General features: G+C 40.6%; 1 protein-coding gene across 7 annotated transcripts in view; it reads left to right on the top strand.

The window, feature by feature from the left end:
- Window positions 1–1222: 1222 nt before the first annotated feature.
- The window catches only part of SLC7A11 (solute carrier family 7 member 11), a 59580-nt gene continuing 46557 nt past the window's right edge, over window positions 1223–14245 (top strand). For 2 of the 7 annotated variants that reach the window (XR_005601779.1, XM_039551127.1), the window contains exons 1-3: window positions 1638–2250; window positions 4849–4975; window positions 8987–9102. Coding sequence is in view for 6 of the 7 variants with exons in the window: in XM_039551127.1 (XP_039407061.1) it covers window positions 1974–2250; window positions 4849–4975; window positions 8987–9102 (520 nt within the window). In the remaining variant the exon portion in view is untranslated. Of the gene's footprint in view, window positions 1504–1637; window positions 2251–4848; window positions 4976–8986; window positions 9103–14245 lie in introns of those variants that run through there. The other 5 variants (XM_019292854.3, XM_019292858.2, XM_019292857.2 and 2 more) reach the window with 4 other exon arrangements.

Genomic DNA, 14245 nt, shown 5'->3' with positions numbered 1-14245 from the left:
ATTTGATCCAGTTGCCTAAGCTTATTGGGGGCAGCCTGTGAACCGTGCATCAAGAGGAAACAACTTGGCACAACATGCCACCTAGCCCTGGCTTTACTTGTAACTAGTGCCATGGAAATTGGCTTGGACTGTGGGGTGACCAGGGAAGGTCCTGCCTGCAATCAGTCTGTGCAGTCACATGTGGGCTGTACAGGGAAGTGAGGGATCAGCTCTCAGCACATCAGTAGGTGGAGGCAGAAGTAGGATATATTCAGAAAACAGGCAAGCACTACTTTACTGTATGCAGTCAAAAGCTACAATCACTTTGCTTTTTACTTGTGTGCATTTAAACCAGATAAACTTTTTTTATGCCTTCTTTTCTCTCAGTGCCAACTATTACAGGTGAGTTATAACTGAAAATACGAGGCTTTAAAAACACTGAAGTTTTACAGTTGCAGCATGTTGGTAGTCCAGGATTTCTTCTTTCTCACATAAATTTGAAAGCACAGTTGTGCTCCGAGCTCAGTGCCTGCTGTTTGAATGATAAAATGGTTTAACTGATCTTATTTTTACCCCCAAACCTAGCTACTAATTAAGCAATACCTGTAAGAGCAGTAACTGCAGCAATAACGTCTCACTACACTGATCTAATCTGAAGCTATTAGCAGCTGCAATAGCTATACCACTAAGAATTTTCCCCTTTGGCATATATTATACAGGCCTTGATTAGGTCAAAAGTGCTTGAAGGGTATTGATTTTTGCTCTGTTTTAGGAGAATGCATCTCTTTTTAACACTTTAATCGCTCAGTTTGAACTTGAATGATCAGGTGAAGCAAATGTATTTATGCATCTGATTACCTGTTTATCTGGTCTGGGGAGCTCTGCGATAACACAAAAATCCCATTCTGACTCCTGAGCTGTTGGAGATCCCGCGCTCTGCGGTGCTGCCCTGCTCCTGCCCGGTCACACATGCGAGCTGGCTGTAAACCTTTGCAGTGTATTTTAACAAGAAGTGGTGTTGCGGTGCTGCTTCCTGACACCCCAGAAAACAGCTGCGCCTATGAAAATGCCTCTTCCGTGAAAATAACCCGTGTGTGCTCGTTAGGCTGACTGGGGGGGGGGGGGGGGGGGTGTTGCTAAGTAACTCGGGGTAACACCGGGGCTATATGTATCCTTTTCGTCAGTCCTGATCCCTTCAGAGATTTCTAGAGAAGTACCATGGAAGTGGGAGAGGCCGATCAACTGCGATACTAGAAGTTCAGCCCCCGCAAACTTAACTTTTGTTGAAAGTTTTTCGAGAATGAAATTGGATTAGACCCAGGGATGACGTATCCTGTTTGATTTCTTTTCCCCTTGTGCTCTGACGAGCTTTGTGTTTAGGCAGGCTTTTGTTTCTGGCTCTGAGTTGCTTTAAAAAAATTGGCAGTGTGTCTCGGGGTGTCGGGGGTGATATGCTTGCATTGATTGGCGAGGTTTGGCTCGAGCTGCTTGCGAGTGCTTTGTTCTTCTCACCACCACCCTCAGGTCAGTCGCGCAACATGCCCCTGCGGTTTAAAAAGGGAAAAAAAATGGGGGGGGGGGGTAGGGGGGAGGAACCAACAACAACAAAAAAAGAGAAATGCTGAGTAATGCCAGCGGTTTCTCAAATGGCTGATGCAAACCTGGAGAATTTGCATCATCATTCAGCTAGAGTAACTTGGTATGACAAGAGCTTAAATACAAGTCCATGCGGAAGCTGAGCTGGTTTCCAATGATAGGGCAGTACCAGCTCACAGTGTGAAAACACAGGTGTTTCTGAGCTGGGCTTGGATCGCAGGAAGGGCTCACATACTCTTTAGGAGCTTGTTACCTGTGCGTAGGAGCAGCTAGAAAGATAACAGAAGACAGAGGAAGAGCCAAAGTAGTTGGCTACATAGAGTGAAAAAAACCCCTTGAGTTTCTACTGAAAACTTTTCTGCCTGTGCTTGCCAGCAGTGTGTTGGTGACACTGTAGCATGTTTAGGAAAGCTGCTGTGCCCACAGTCTCTAATGGAAGCTACTTGCAGGGACAAGCTAATGGCAAGTTGTCCTCTATGGACAGCAGACAGCGAGCCCAGGAGGGAAAAGTTGTGCTGAAGAAGAAAGTGACGCTTTTGAGGGGGATATCCATCATAATTGGCACTATCATTGGAGCTGGCATCTTCATCTCTCCCAAAGGCATCCTGAAGAACACAGGCAGCGTGGGCATGTCCTTGACTGTCTGGACAGTGTGTGGTATCCTCTCGCTTTTTGGTAAGTCCCTGAAAAGTTTCTAATTGGTCTAGAGGGGCAGCTGGTGAATTATTGTGATTATTTCTCTGATTTTACTATTGGATAGGAAGTCACAGTGCAGAGCTTGAGCACCAATGGGACTACAGGAGGTCTGTGCTGCAGGATGGGTTTTGTGGAGGGTGCAAAGATTTGTAACCCCTGTTGCCACTTCTGGCACCAGCTGGTGAAAGTTGGAAGCATAATTTTTTTTTAATGGGTCCCTAAAGGAACAGGAAAACCAAATGTCCATTTCCCCCCATAGAATGTGCTGTATGTATATTTTTCTCCTGTCTGTAAGACGTATTTATAGTTTGCTTGTAAAGCCCCCGGCAGCTGGATGAGCACACTGCTTAAACACCACTGAAATGTTTAGACAGCTCAACTTAGTTCCCTAGACAATAGAGCAAGGTCTGAGAGGAATAATTCCCATTGTATGTAAGCTGTATTGGCTTGAAGGGGAGCAAAACAATAATACTAATCACCCCTCTTCCCAGCTCTTTACTTCCTTCCTCACTCCTGATGTTGCTTTAAAAGATTGCGCTACAAAAAACAGTGTAATGGAAGCAAATATTCTCTGGGAGTTTTATTGCTGGCCTGCTTATTGTGGGAGTTTTTACTAATTCTTTGTATTCTTGAAGAATGTTGAATTCTGAAGAAGTCCAGTTAAGTTGTTCTGTACACAAAACCCTCATTCAGAGTGGAAAACTCCACCCTGGCCTCTGTGGGACAGAGGGTTCATTGACCTAGTTAATGAGTTAATCTCAAAGAAACTGAAGAACTAACATGAATATTGGCTTTATTTGAAAGGGAAGCTACTTGTTTACGGGCAGGAGGTGAAGAGGAAAAAGAGGGACTAACGTGACCCTTAATAGGCAGAACATGCAAATGCCACCTTGTGTAAATTGGCTCTGAGCTTAAAAAAAATAGTCTTTTCAGGCTAAACCCACCCAGGCCAAAAAACAGACCGAGTAAGTTAGGACCCATTTGGGTCAAATGGTAAGTGTATTGGTACAATGTGCAGCATAATCTCTTGTACAAATGTGGAAGTTCTGCCTGCAACAAAATTCCCCTGCTAAGAAAAACCTCAGATGCTATTTGTAACCCTGTCAAAAGACCTTGGTCTTTTGAGTTACTTAACCCAGAATTTGCTTAAGCACTACATTTCTGGATGTAACTTTAGTAGTAGTAATCTTCTGGCTATGAAATAAAGCCTGTACAACAACAACAACAACAAATCTCTTTTATCAGACAGATTTTTTAGGTCATTTTCCAGACCTCTAGATATGAGTAACTGTGTAATTTGGTACATCAAAAGATAGTATTTTGTTCTCAGAATCGACCTGTTACAGTTTGTTTTTTGGTTGTTGTTGCTTTTTTTTTAAAATTTTTTTAAAAATTTAGTTCCCTGCACGACCCAATTGTAATTAAATCACATGTAGAGGTCACTTAAGGTCTTGCTGAGGCTGTGTGTATAACGTATATTAAAACACAATTTCATTTCATCCTGACCCTCAACAGAAGAGTCTGGCAAAAGAAAATGCAAAACCAGCTCTTTTTTTAATGTGGCTGCAAGGATTCCTTTAAGTACATCTTCACGTAAGCTAAAGAATAGTGAATAGAAGTTGCCACATTTTTGCAAAGCCCCAAACAAAACAAATGAACAAGGCTGGAGAATTTGTCATCATGTGGTACAGCTTTAATGGGCTTGTACATGTGATGTGGTTTTGACAACTGTAGTTTTTATCTAAAAGTGTTGTAGCGTAAAAGCATGCAGGCAAGAGAGCTGAAATGAGTTAATGGATGTTGCTGATCTTAACTCTGTGTGATGCAGTGCTAACAAACTTTAGTAATGTTTATTACTGGCTTCTCAGAATCTTCCAAGAAGGCTGCCTGTCTATTGGTTGTGAAACAGTATTGATGTGGTCTACCTATGGAGCTGTGAATCTCCAGCTCTGTAACTGGCTGATGGTTCCTGACCCTTCACTGCATTTTTAGTACACAAAAACACTCCACCAGTGTTGAAAAGCCATGACTAAGCCATTCCCTGAGTTTTGTATATAAAACATTAGAAGTAATGTTGAGGAAAATTCTTATTCTACAGATACTGCTTCCAAATTTTGGCAATTCGGTTGCTTTTGTCCATGGCTGAGGAGAGGTAATACAGTTTTCAGACCTTCAGAGTTTGAGCCAGGCATCTCTAAGGCTGAAAAGAGCTAATCAGCCTTTGATAACAAGCAAATGTGTCAGAAATCTTTCATTTACTGGTGCAGTCTGGCTGCCTGGGAAGTAGGGTGGGTGGTGTGACACCCCATTTTGTTGTCCCTCTTCACAAGATGCAGAGGAGTGTCAACACTTATTGCAAATAGCTTGGCCAGTGGCTTTAAATATAACTGAATAAATGCACAGTTTGGTTAACTGCATATCTAGTTGAATGAATTAAAACTTACAAAATTAATTGGAAAAAAATTAAAACATATAAAAAGTAGTTGTGAAACCATGACAGGTCTGTTGGTTAGGCTATAAATGTTTTGATAGGTATTTCTGGGTATTTCTCATGTTGCCACAATTGAATTCTCACAGGTGCCCTCTGCTATGCTGAGCTAGGAACATGCATTAAGAAATCTGGTGGTCACTACACCTATATCCTGGAGGCCTTTGGCCCGTTACCTGCATTTGTGAGGGTCTGGGTTGAACTACTCATCATTCGGTAAGTGTGTTGTGACTCCTCCATTTCTTTTCTGATGGCAATGCACTTGTCAGTCATAAATAAAAATCTGTGATATACGTTGGGCAAAACAAATCAAGCATATTTTGGTCAATTAACTGTGTTCTTTTACTATGGTTGCTTCAGAGAGTTTAAAAATGGTATTTTCCTCGTCAGCTTTGAAATGTTCAAGAAGACGTGTGCATGTATGGGGGGAATAAGAAAACTCCCTACCACAAAAATTCAATTACTTGCCTTAATATTGCTAGGCTTATGATGTCCACTGATGTCACTAATAATGTTGTTAGCCATACCTAGATATAGTACAGTGGAGAGGGAAGTCACCTTTACATTTTCTCAGTCTTGGCACTACCTTCTGGAGCAATTGCCGTTGTCTGTGGATACAGGAATAACTCCTGGTGAAACTATTGTCCAGTAGTTTTCAGAGTTGGGGCACCATATATGCCTTTTATGTCAGATTGGGCCCTGATTTTTTGCTTTTGTGGGGTGTTGGAGAACTTGACTCTTACTATGAAAAGCACTAACTGACCAAATAAAGAAACATTGTCTTCACATACCTAAAATGTCCAATATACTGCCTTGGTGTGTAAGTCTGTGACTCATGCAGCCTTTGACATTGTAAAGAATTACAATACGAAGGTGTTGAATCATGTAAAATAAACTTTCATAATGTAAATGGATCAACATATCAAACTCACGTGTAGCCCTTGAACTTCTCTTTTTATTTTTACAGTATTGCTGAGGTTGGAGATCTTGATACATGTAGAACAGGGCAACTCACACAAAATGACTTTGGGAATGCTCCATCCCCGCCTCAGGCTGGTTAGCACTTCTTTCCCGTCTCTTCCGCAATCAGTAGATTAGTCACAAATGAGGCACAAGCCTCATTTCAAATCCCAACTGTGATTGACATGTTCTAGCATAGACTGTTGAGTTTAAAAGTGCTGATGGTGCTGAGTCATTATGAATCTGTAAATCCTTATGTTGTTTCCAGAGGAAATCATTTTGTATGTCAGATGGTCCAACACAACCTCCCCACCCAAATGTAACCTTTGAATTAACTGCATGATTTCCATTAAATATGATGAAAGGGCAGATGTCTCAACTGTATGAACCTTTTGCCAAAAAGGAAAATCAGGCAGTGGAATGAGACCTGTGTTTTCACAGTGCTATGAACAGCTATATCATTTCACATCAGAGAATCAACCAAATGGAATAGTATTAGAAATCGCCCTCTTAATCTGCATCTTGTTAGGCAGAGGCACCTTATTAACCTAGGTACAAACACCCACAAGAATCCAGGCATCATAAATTCCTCTCCTCACAAAATAATTATTTTTTTATATATTGAAGTGTCCCAGGAGTGTTGTAAAAATGCTCTTAGTCATCATGATCTGCCCCACACCCAGAAAATAATCATCTTGCATGGGAGAGAACATCAGTGGATTCTTTAATCACCCAGTCTGAGAGGCAGCAAGGAAGGCGTACATGTTGTAACTTGCGATGATCAGAGCAGCACTGCTGAAACTCTGTGTAGAGTTTTATATCTGGCTCCTGCATCAGGAAACTAATTGGCTGCTGCTATCAAAGAACTTGAGACCTCATATGTGTTTATTTTTTGTTTTCAACAGATGAAGTTGCACAGATACTTCTCAGCTAGGCTGGTTTTTCTTCTGAAAAGTTGCAGGATTATTGCACTCATAGGGTGGTGAAGCAGTCACAAACAAAATAGACATTTCCTGCTCTCATATATATCTCTGTAAAGCCACTACTTGACAGTGGAAGACACACTTAACAACTCTGCCTCATATTGATTAGGTCTGCCTTACATTGCACTGCTTCTCACCCAGTGCAACTGTGAACCTTTTTCTCTCCAAAAGCCTGGTTGTGTGTGTTTTATGTATATTTATATACCTTTGAAGAAACCCCAACATCTACTTTTCAAACAAGTGGAGACAACAGTGTGAATGCATTGTCTGTAGAGCTTCACTGTGATGGTTGCTAAACACAGGCTGTGTGAGAGTGTGCTGCCAGGTGCCTGACTCACCTGTGGTATGTGATGGGACACTGTCCTGCTCCTCAGCTGGTGTCTGCTTGTATCCTTGCTCCTCAGTGAAAGCTAGTCATGAACTTTCTACCTGCTCCTGAACACACAGCTATTGAGGGCTGCCAGCCTGCCAGTAGTACAGTAGTCAAAAGGAAAAGCACAGAATCAGTAAGGTTGGAAAAGACTTCCAAGATCATTGAGTCCAGCCATTAACTCAGCACTGCTGAGTTCACGACTGAACTGTGTCCCTAAACTCCCCATCTGTATATTTTTTTAATACTTCTCCATTCTTTGAACTTCTACCTCCACTGATTGACTGCACTGCCAGCAACTTCTCCCCTGAGACATGGGAATGTCAGAGACACAGCTATTTATTAGAGGTATAATTAGGAGCTATGTTTTTAGAAACTTAGTGGTGTGGCCTTCTTTAAAAAGGCTTTTCCTTGAAATAGGAGGGCAAAATCCAAGTTCTGGGGAAAGGAGCTGGGACTGAAGAAAAAAGTCTGGGACAGCTCCAGAGATCTGATCTTTCCTCTTATCTAGGACACTCCAAAACTACATATGGCAGGCTGCAGTACTTAAAAACCAGAAGCCTGGTGATCTTCTGATATGAATTAGAAATATTGCACTGAAGTAAAGTCAGTAAATGTCTATGAAAATCCAGACAAAATTTGCAAAGCCGTTTGCTGACCAGTGAGAGGAACATCCCCACGGGTGGGAGATACACATGCAGCAGCCCTTGCTCGTCCATGCAGAAACTTTCTGAGGAAGATATTTCTGTTCTGTGCTTCTCTGCATCTTGGTCCAGCTCCAGGTGTGACTTCTGTGTCGAGTCATAACACAAAGAAAGTGGGTTTTGTTTCCAGGTCGCAACTCCCTTGTGGAAAATTCTTTTATTGTTTGATGGAGAACAACAACATCTCTGCAGAATTTTTACCCTGTTCCATGGAATTTTTATCAAAATTCTGTGAAGTGTTGCAAATTTTTTAACAAGAAATTTGCATGGACTTTCGTTCAACTCAGAAATTCTTCAAGAATCATATGGCCTTTTGTACTACAGTGCATGTGTGATAAACCACAGATGCCACCAGCTGTCCTAAGAAGGGTGACAATGTCCTCCCAAATGGAACATGAACAGTAATATGCAGGCACAGGCTAATTTGCTACTAACGTGTGTCAGTGCTAAGGCTTTTGTCAAACAATTAGCTCCTCTCAAAGAGAAAAGCTGTACGAATATTATGAACGTTTCAAATTTGTAAATGCAACAACTTTGTGGGGCGTTGGATAGCTTAACTCTTAATACGAAAAGCACTAACTGACCAAATAAAGAAACATTATGTCTTTTTTTATATTTCTTTGTTTCATGGTATTCTGTGGTGTATTTCAGGGATTTTTGCTCTCACTTGCAGTGCTCAGAAATTGTAACTCAATAAAAGAAACAAATTCTGTTTGTATTTTAGAAAATCCCATTTGGACTCTCTCAGAATTTAATAAAAGATCTGGGTAGGTTTTGGATACTTATTTCAGTAAACCAGAATTCTCAGCTTGAATGAAATTAATTTCCTTGTGTCTCTGGGGGGTGAGATACATCTGGCCACTAAAATTCACTGACTTTTGTGCAGGGTTTTGCCCATGTAATCCAATTCTGGCTATGTTTGCTTCAAGTGAGTGAATGAAGATTTCTGCTGATACTTTTCCTTTTTTGTTACGACTGCTTTGCAACATGGAAGTTGTAAGACCCACCCTGGTAGGAATTGTTGCTGTCCACATCAGAATCACTGAGTAGTGCTACATTCAGAAACCACAGTACATGTCAGCAAAGCTACAAGAAAGCACCAAAATTAAGGTTCACAATTCTCTGATAGTGAAGTTACAGCATGATCCCACAAGAATAATAACTATGTACTATTGCATGTTAATTTTTTCACTTTTTTTTTTCACTCTAGCCCTGCTGCCACAGCAGTGATATCATTGGCATTTGGACGGTACATTTTGGAGCCTTTCTTTATGCAGTGTGAAATCCCAGAAGTTGCAATTAAACTTATTACAGCTGTCGGCATCAGTAAGTATCCAATTTTAAATTTCAGGGAGGGGTAAAATTATATCAATTGAAAAAAAAAATAGCACACTGAGCAGGTAGTTGTTTGATGTAAATTATTAATTACTGTGCATCCAATGCCGGGGGCACCTGTGTGACATTTTGCCTGGGTGTGTGTGTTTGTGGACTAACACAGGAGTAAAAAGAACAGCAGATTTTATCAATGGCAGGAAAAATCTATCACCAATGCTGATTCTGTTGCCACTTGAATTAATGGCCAAACTTTCATAATTTTTGTAGAAGCAATTGCAGTCCCTAAGAGATGGTGAGGCAGTGCCAGAGATATGGAAGAATGATTACCTGTTTTTAAGTGCTTTGCGCTACCTTGGTTTTAGGAGGCAGTTGAATGCCAAGTATGATGTCATGAAGAAATGTAGTTCTCTTGAGTGCAGACAGGCAACATGAGATCATCTTCCCCAGTCCCACTCTTTCCATCCTGGCAATAATCCTTATTGAGGCATTTGTGGTTCAGGAAGCAGGAACTGAATATTGGGAGCAGAACATACAGCCTGGTGCATGGTTGTTGCCAGCTTGTTGTCCTGTAATTGCTAACTTTGCATTTAGTGTAAAATGATCATTTAGGGTTACAGAAAGCCAATATTTGCACTGCAAAGAGGGACACACCTTGAGAGCAGAGGCTTTTCGGTATACCTGGGCTGGTGTGGAGGGTGCATGAAATGGGAAGGCACAAAAGGTCGTGGGAATGGGACTCTGGAGCTTGTAGCGGCTTGTTTCCAGGTCTGTCTGGTCACTGGTGAGGATGCTCCTTGTGGGCACACATTGGAATTCAGCTGTGCTGGGAGGGAGTACTGAGTAGACCTGAGTAATTAGTAACAGATTGTTCCTTTCAATTTGCTCAGTGCACATATCAGAAACAAAAAGACTGGAAAAAGGAATTAAGACATGCAAAATGATCAAAGGCCCACAGGAGACCCCTTCAGTTTTGCACAATAATAGGTTCAGATGACTTTTTCTTTCTTCAGGGTAAGGATTTCAATTGACATTGAAATTTTCAGTCTCCAGGTTATTGTGGCTTTTTGTGGGAGCTCTCTTGATAAGATTTCCATTCCGCCGGGAGTGTTAAAAAATCAGTATGTGAATGCATTCCTTTCTAACTTAATTATGCACAAACTATAGGTTTCATAGGAATAATTGAATTAAGAGCTTGAATTTTGGGGTCAATGACTTTTTACAGCTACATCTGTCTAAAACATTTCAGTGCAAGATAAGAGTGAAACAGATGTTCAGTAACCTTAAGGTCACTGAGACAGAAGGAATGTTAAGTGAGGACTCCATCAAAGCATTTTGTTAATTGCTTGTGATTCAAGCTTAATAGGTGAACAATTTGAAATATATTTTTATTACTTGTAATTTAAGTGAAAATCTGTGTGATAAGCCAGGGCTTGGCAAAATAGTTGAACAAATAAGTAGCATTGCAGGGGAGGTGGAGTTAGGCTGAAATAATCACAGCCTAAAGGGAGAGGGGAGGTCACAGCAGATGCTCAGAGTGCAGAGTGGGTCCATACAGCAGAGTTAGGATGAACTGGTGTTTCACTGAAAGAAGAGATTCTTGTAGAAAACTTGTAGTAGTGAATGGGATGACTGATAAAAACAGTGATATGTCAGACTGAGGCTTCATTTTTTGCAGTATGCTCTACAGCGGAGTTTCATTTGTAGTAGTTCATAGAACTTCTGCTGCACTTAAGCTCAGGGATCCCAGAGTGCCTGACTGTTATCCTTGTATGGTAAGAATCAGCTGCTGTGGTGGTAATTGTTATGAATGTTTGGTATTGGACTTGTAGGCAGAGTGATAGGCAAGATTAAGGTGGTGAGCTGAACAGACACTTTGGAGCCTTGAAGATCTTATGAGCCAATATAATGGTGCAAAAAGTAGTATTTGCTTCCACTTCAAATTTTAAGTTAATCAGAAAGTGAAATAACATGCCTTTTTTCTTACTCATGCCTGGTTCCTTTTCTTTCCTTGCCTGATGAGAGAGCACTGGTTGTGTATATGTCTTTATTGAACAGGGAAAGACAGTGGGATGCACCGCTGAACTCTGTCCTTGGCTGAGACTTTGTTCCATTGTTTTACCTTGTAGTTTCTCATTGTACTAGAAAGGAGAGGGAGAAATTTTGAAAAATCTTCAGGTGATCCCCTGATCCCAAACACAATCAGTGTTATCTAAATAATTTCTTCCAGATGTTTGTCTAAACTGGTCTTAAAATCTGCAGTGTGGGAGTTTTTAAACCCTCACTAGTATTGTAGCCCAGTTTTTTCTATCCTTGTCACAATACAGCTTTTCTCTTTCCTTTTTTTCCCTCCCCACCTGAATCTCCATTGATGCATCTTAAGCCTATTATTAAAAGATTGACTGAGGTGAATGCAACCAGGATTATGTTGGGGAGTGGCAAATACTATTGCTTCTCTACTAGCTGCCAAAAAATATTTCTCATAGAGGGGCTACAGCCATTCTGCTCCCCACCACTCCCCCTCTGTGCCACTGCAGTGAAAAAAAAATGATGGTGCAGAGGAGATGTAGATCAGATGAGAGTTAAAATGCAACTACTGGACATGATGACCTTTAAAAATTCCTTGTTCTGTCTTTATTGCTCATAGGAAAAGACATATGCTGGGCACAAAATTCCCCTCAAAAAAACATGTTCAGAGCAATCTTGAACAATCTGTAAAAGCAAATTTTCTATTCTACAATATGCTGCTTTCATTTTTAGTTGCCATTATTATGGTTTTTCTTTTTTTAACATGACCAACCAACCACAATGTCCAAACATTTCAATGTCTCACTAGAGAGAAGGATGCTTGTGTGGATTCTCTTTAGAGATGCCACAGCTTTCTGAACCTCGGAAGCAAAACCTTACTGTTCTTTTCAAACTTAGAAATCACTTGAATTCACTTGGTGTTTCTTAAGCAAATCTTCATAAGGAGAAAAACCTAGTCAAATACTGTATGTGCAGATCTCAATTTGTCAGTCTGCCATAAACTTTTTCTCAACTCCATCGATTTAACTGTATGTGAAAGAAGAGCAGATATCTCAAAGATTTTTATTACACTATACATTTCATAGTCTCATAGAATCATATAATGGTTTAAGTTGGAAAAGATGTTAAAGATCACTCTGTCATGGGGAGGGACATTTTCCACTAGATCAGGTTGCTAAAAGCCCCATCCAACCTGGCCTTGAACACTTCCAGAGGCAGGATATCTAATTACTACAATTTTATGAAAATAAATGGCCAGGTAGAGGAGAGAGAAGCTGGATGTGCTCCAGCACAGGGAGAGGCAGATGAAGAAAATGCAAGCAAGAGACTAGCCCTTCTAACTGCCCAATTTGTCCCAGCAGGACAAAATAGCTCTAGGACACAAAGCAAAGGGATGTTGTCCACCTTTGTTCTGATGTTGAAGGTAGTCTTTTTAGGAGAAAGAGTTTAAAACTCATTTTTCTCTTGAAGTGAAAGTTGGTAGACTACTCTATATTTATTGTTTCTTGCCATGAAAAATATCCTATCACCATGCCTATCATTGCAAAAAAGGCCCTACATTCATATATTGCTTTATTTGTAACTATTAATTCTTTTCCTAGTGGTAAGCTTAAATCTAATGGTAAAAGGGAGGGATAAATTGCACTGTGCAAAGGTATCGAACTCTTCTATCAATATGTAGCCTGAATAGGAACTGAGCCTATTCCAAACTTTTCACATGGCCTCTATATCAGAAAGCAGATAAACAGGTTGCAGCCATTAAAAACTGTGAGACTGAAAGCCAGTTATCATCTCACATAAGTATTTACATTAAGTCGTGTATTTTGGGCATTTTACACTGCAATAATATATAATTTCACCCTCTATTTTTTTTTTTTTTTTTTGGGAAGTCTGCCAAAAAACTTAAATACCCCAAACTTTGGCTGTGAGGCTTGAAAACTGAGGTCAGCTGTACAGGTCTATCAGTGCTTGCTGGCAAATGCTCCAGCCCCAAGCTTTTTTGGTGTCTGTGTGAATATATAATTAGATGCCCTTTTTTTCCCTCATCATGGCAGATGTTGCAGATGCCACTCTCTACGGCTGACAATCTTCAGACAAGCAGTTTAAAATATCTCTTGGCTTGCAGGGATATGCTCTGGTATGCTCTTCCAACTATGCTCTGATAGGTGCTTTTGTGCTTCCTGTGACTTTTAATTGGCTCACTAGGGTCTGCAAATTGAGGGCATTTTTTGACATTTTTTGAATGCCTTGACCCTAAAAGTCTGACAAGTTATGGGAGGGCAGTTTTCTTGGTCTCCTGCTGAGGCAATGGTACGTATACTCTGAAAAGTAGGCCAGGATGTAATGCTCGCTGCTGCTTCTCCCATTAGATTTTGTTATCCATCTTACAGCTATGTCTGTGGGAAGGAAAGAGACTGTGAAAAACATGCTCGGTGTTTCCATTGTGTTTGATTGTTGATGAACCCCATTTTGTCCTCCCTCCACACTCTTCTTGGTTAGGATTAATCTTGTTTTTAGCAAGGTGTTTAGTTTAAGGTAATCTTCTATGCTCCCCATAAAGTCAGTGGAGCAAGAAGAGGAACTTCCTGAAGGTAGACTATCTCATCTGGGATAGACATCTCACAGAGGTATTGTTGTTCACCCTCTGGAGCTAGTTGTCTCTTCATTGAGGATGCAGCCACACTTAATGCATGACTTTTAGTTAGAAAAGTTAGAGTTCTCCTTTCTCTGCTCTTTTTCTGAGAAACTGCTGCTTCCTTCTGATCTTTGCTGTGATCCCTTATCAAAGTGTCTACAATCAGTTTCTCTACATATCTCCAATAGGCCCTGTTCTGAAGAGAGGTGTTGACTAATGGCCATAGTCCCAGAATATAATGTCCTTCCTGAATCCTGGAACAGCTGTCATAATCTTTTCTTGCTTTTTAGCAGCTTTCTTCATGACTCCACTTCCCCATTGCCTTTCACTATCCAGTTGCTAATACAACCAGTACTATGGTGCTGGTACATGATACTAGTGTAACGCCCACATTTCTAGACAAGTGTCATGCTCATAGAACCATTGAGACTAAATATTTTATTATAAAATTCTACCACTATTATTAGTAGTATA

The sequence above is a fragment of the Corvus cornix genome, chromosome 4 (assembly GCF_000738735.6).
Source record: "Corvus cornix cornix isolate S_Up_H32 chromosome 4, ASM73873v5, whole genome shotgun sequence".
NCBI classification, from domain to species: domain Eukaryota; kingdom Metazoa; phylum Chordata; class Aves; order Passeriformes; family Corvidae; genus Corvus; species Corvus cornix.
This window is presented reverse-complemented; position numbering and strand designations above follow the sequence as displayed.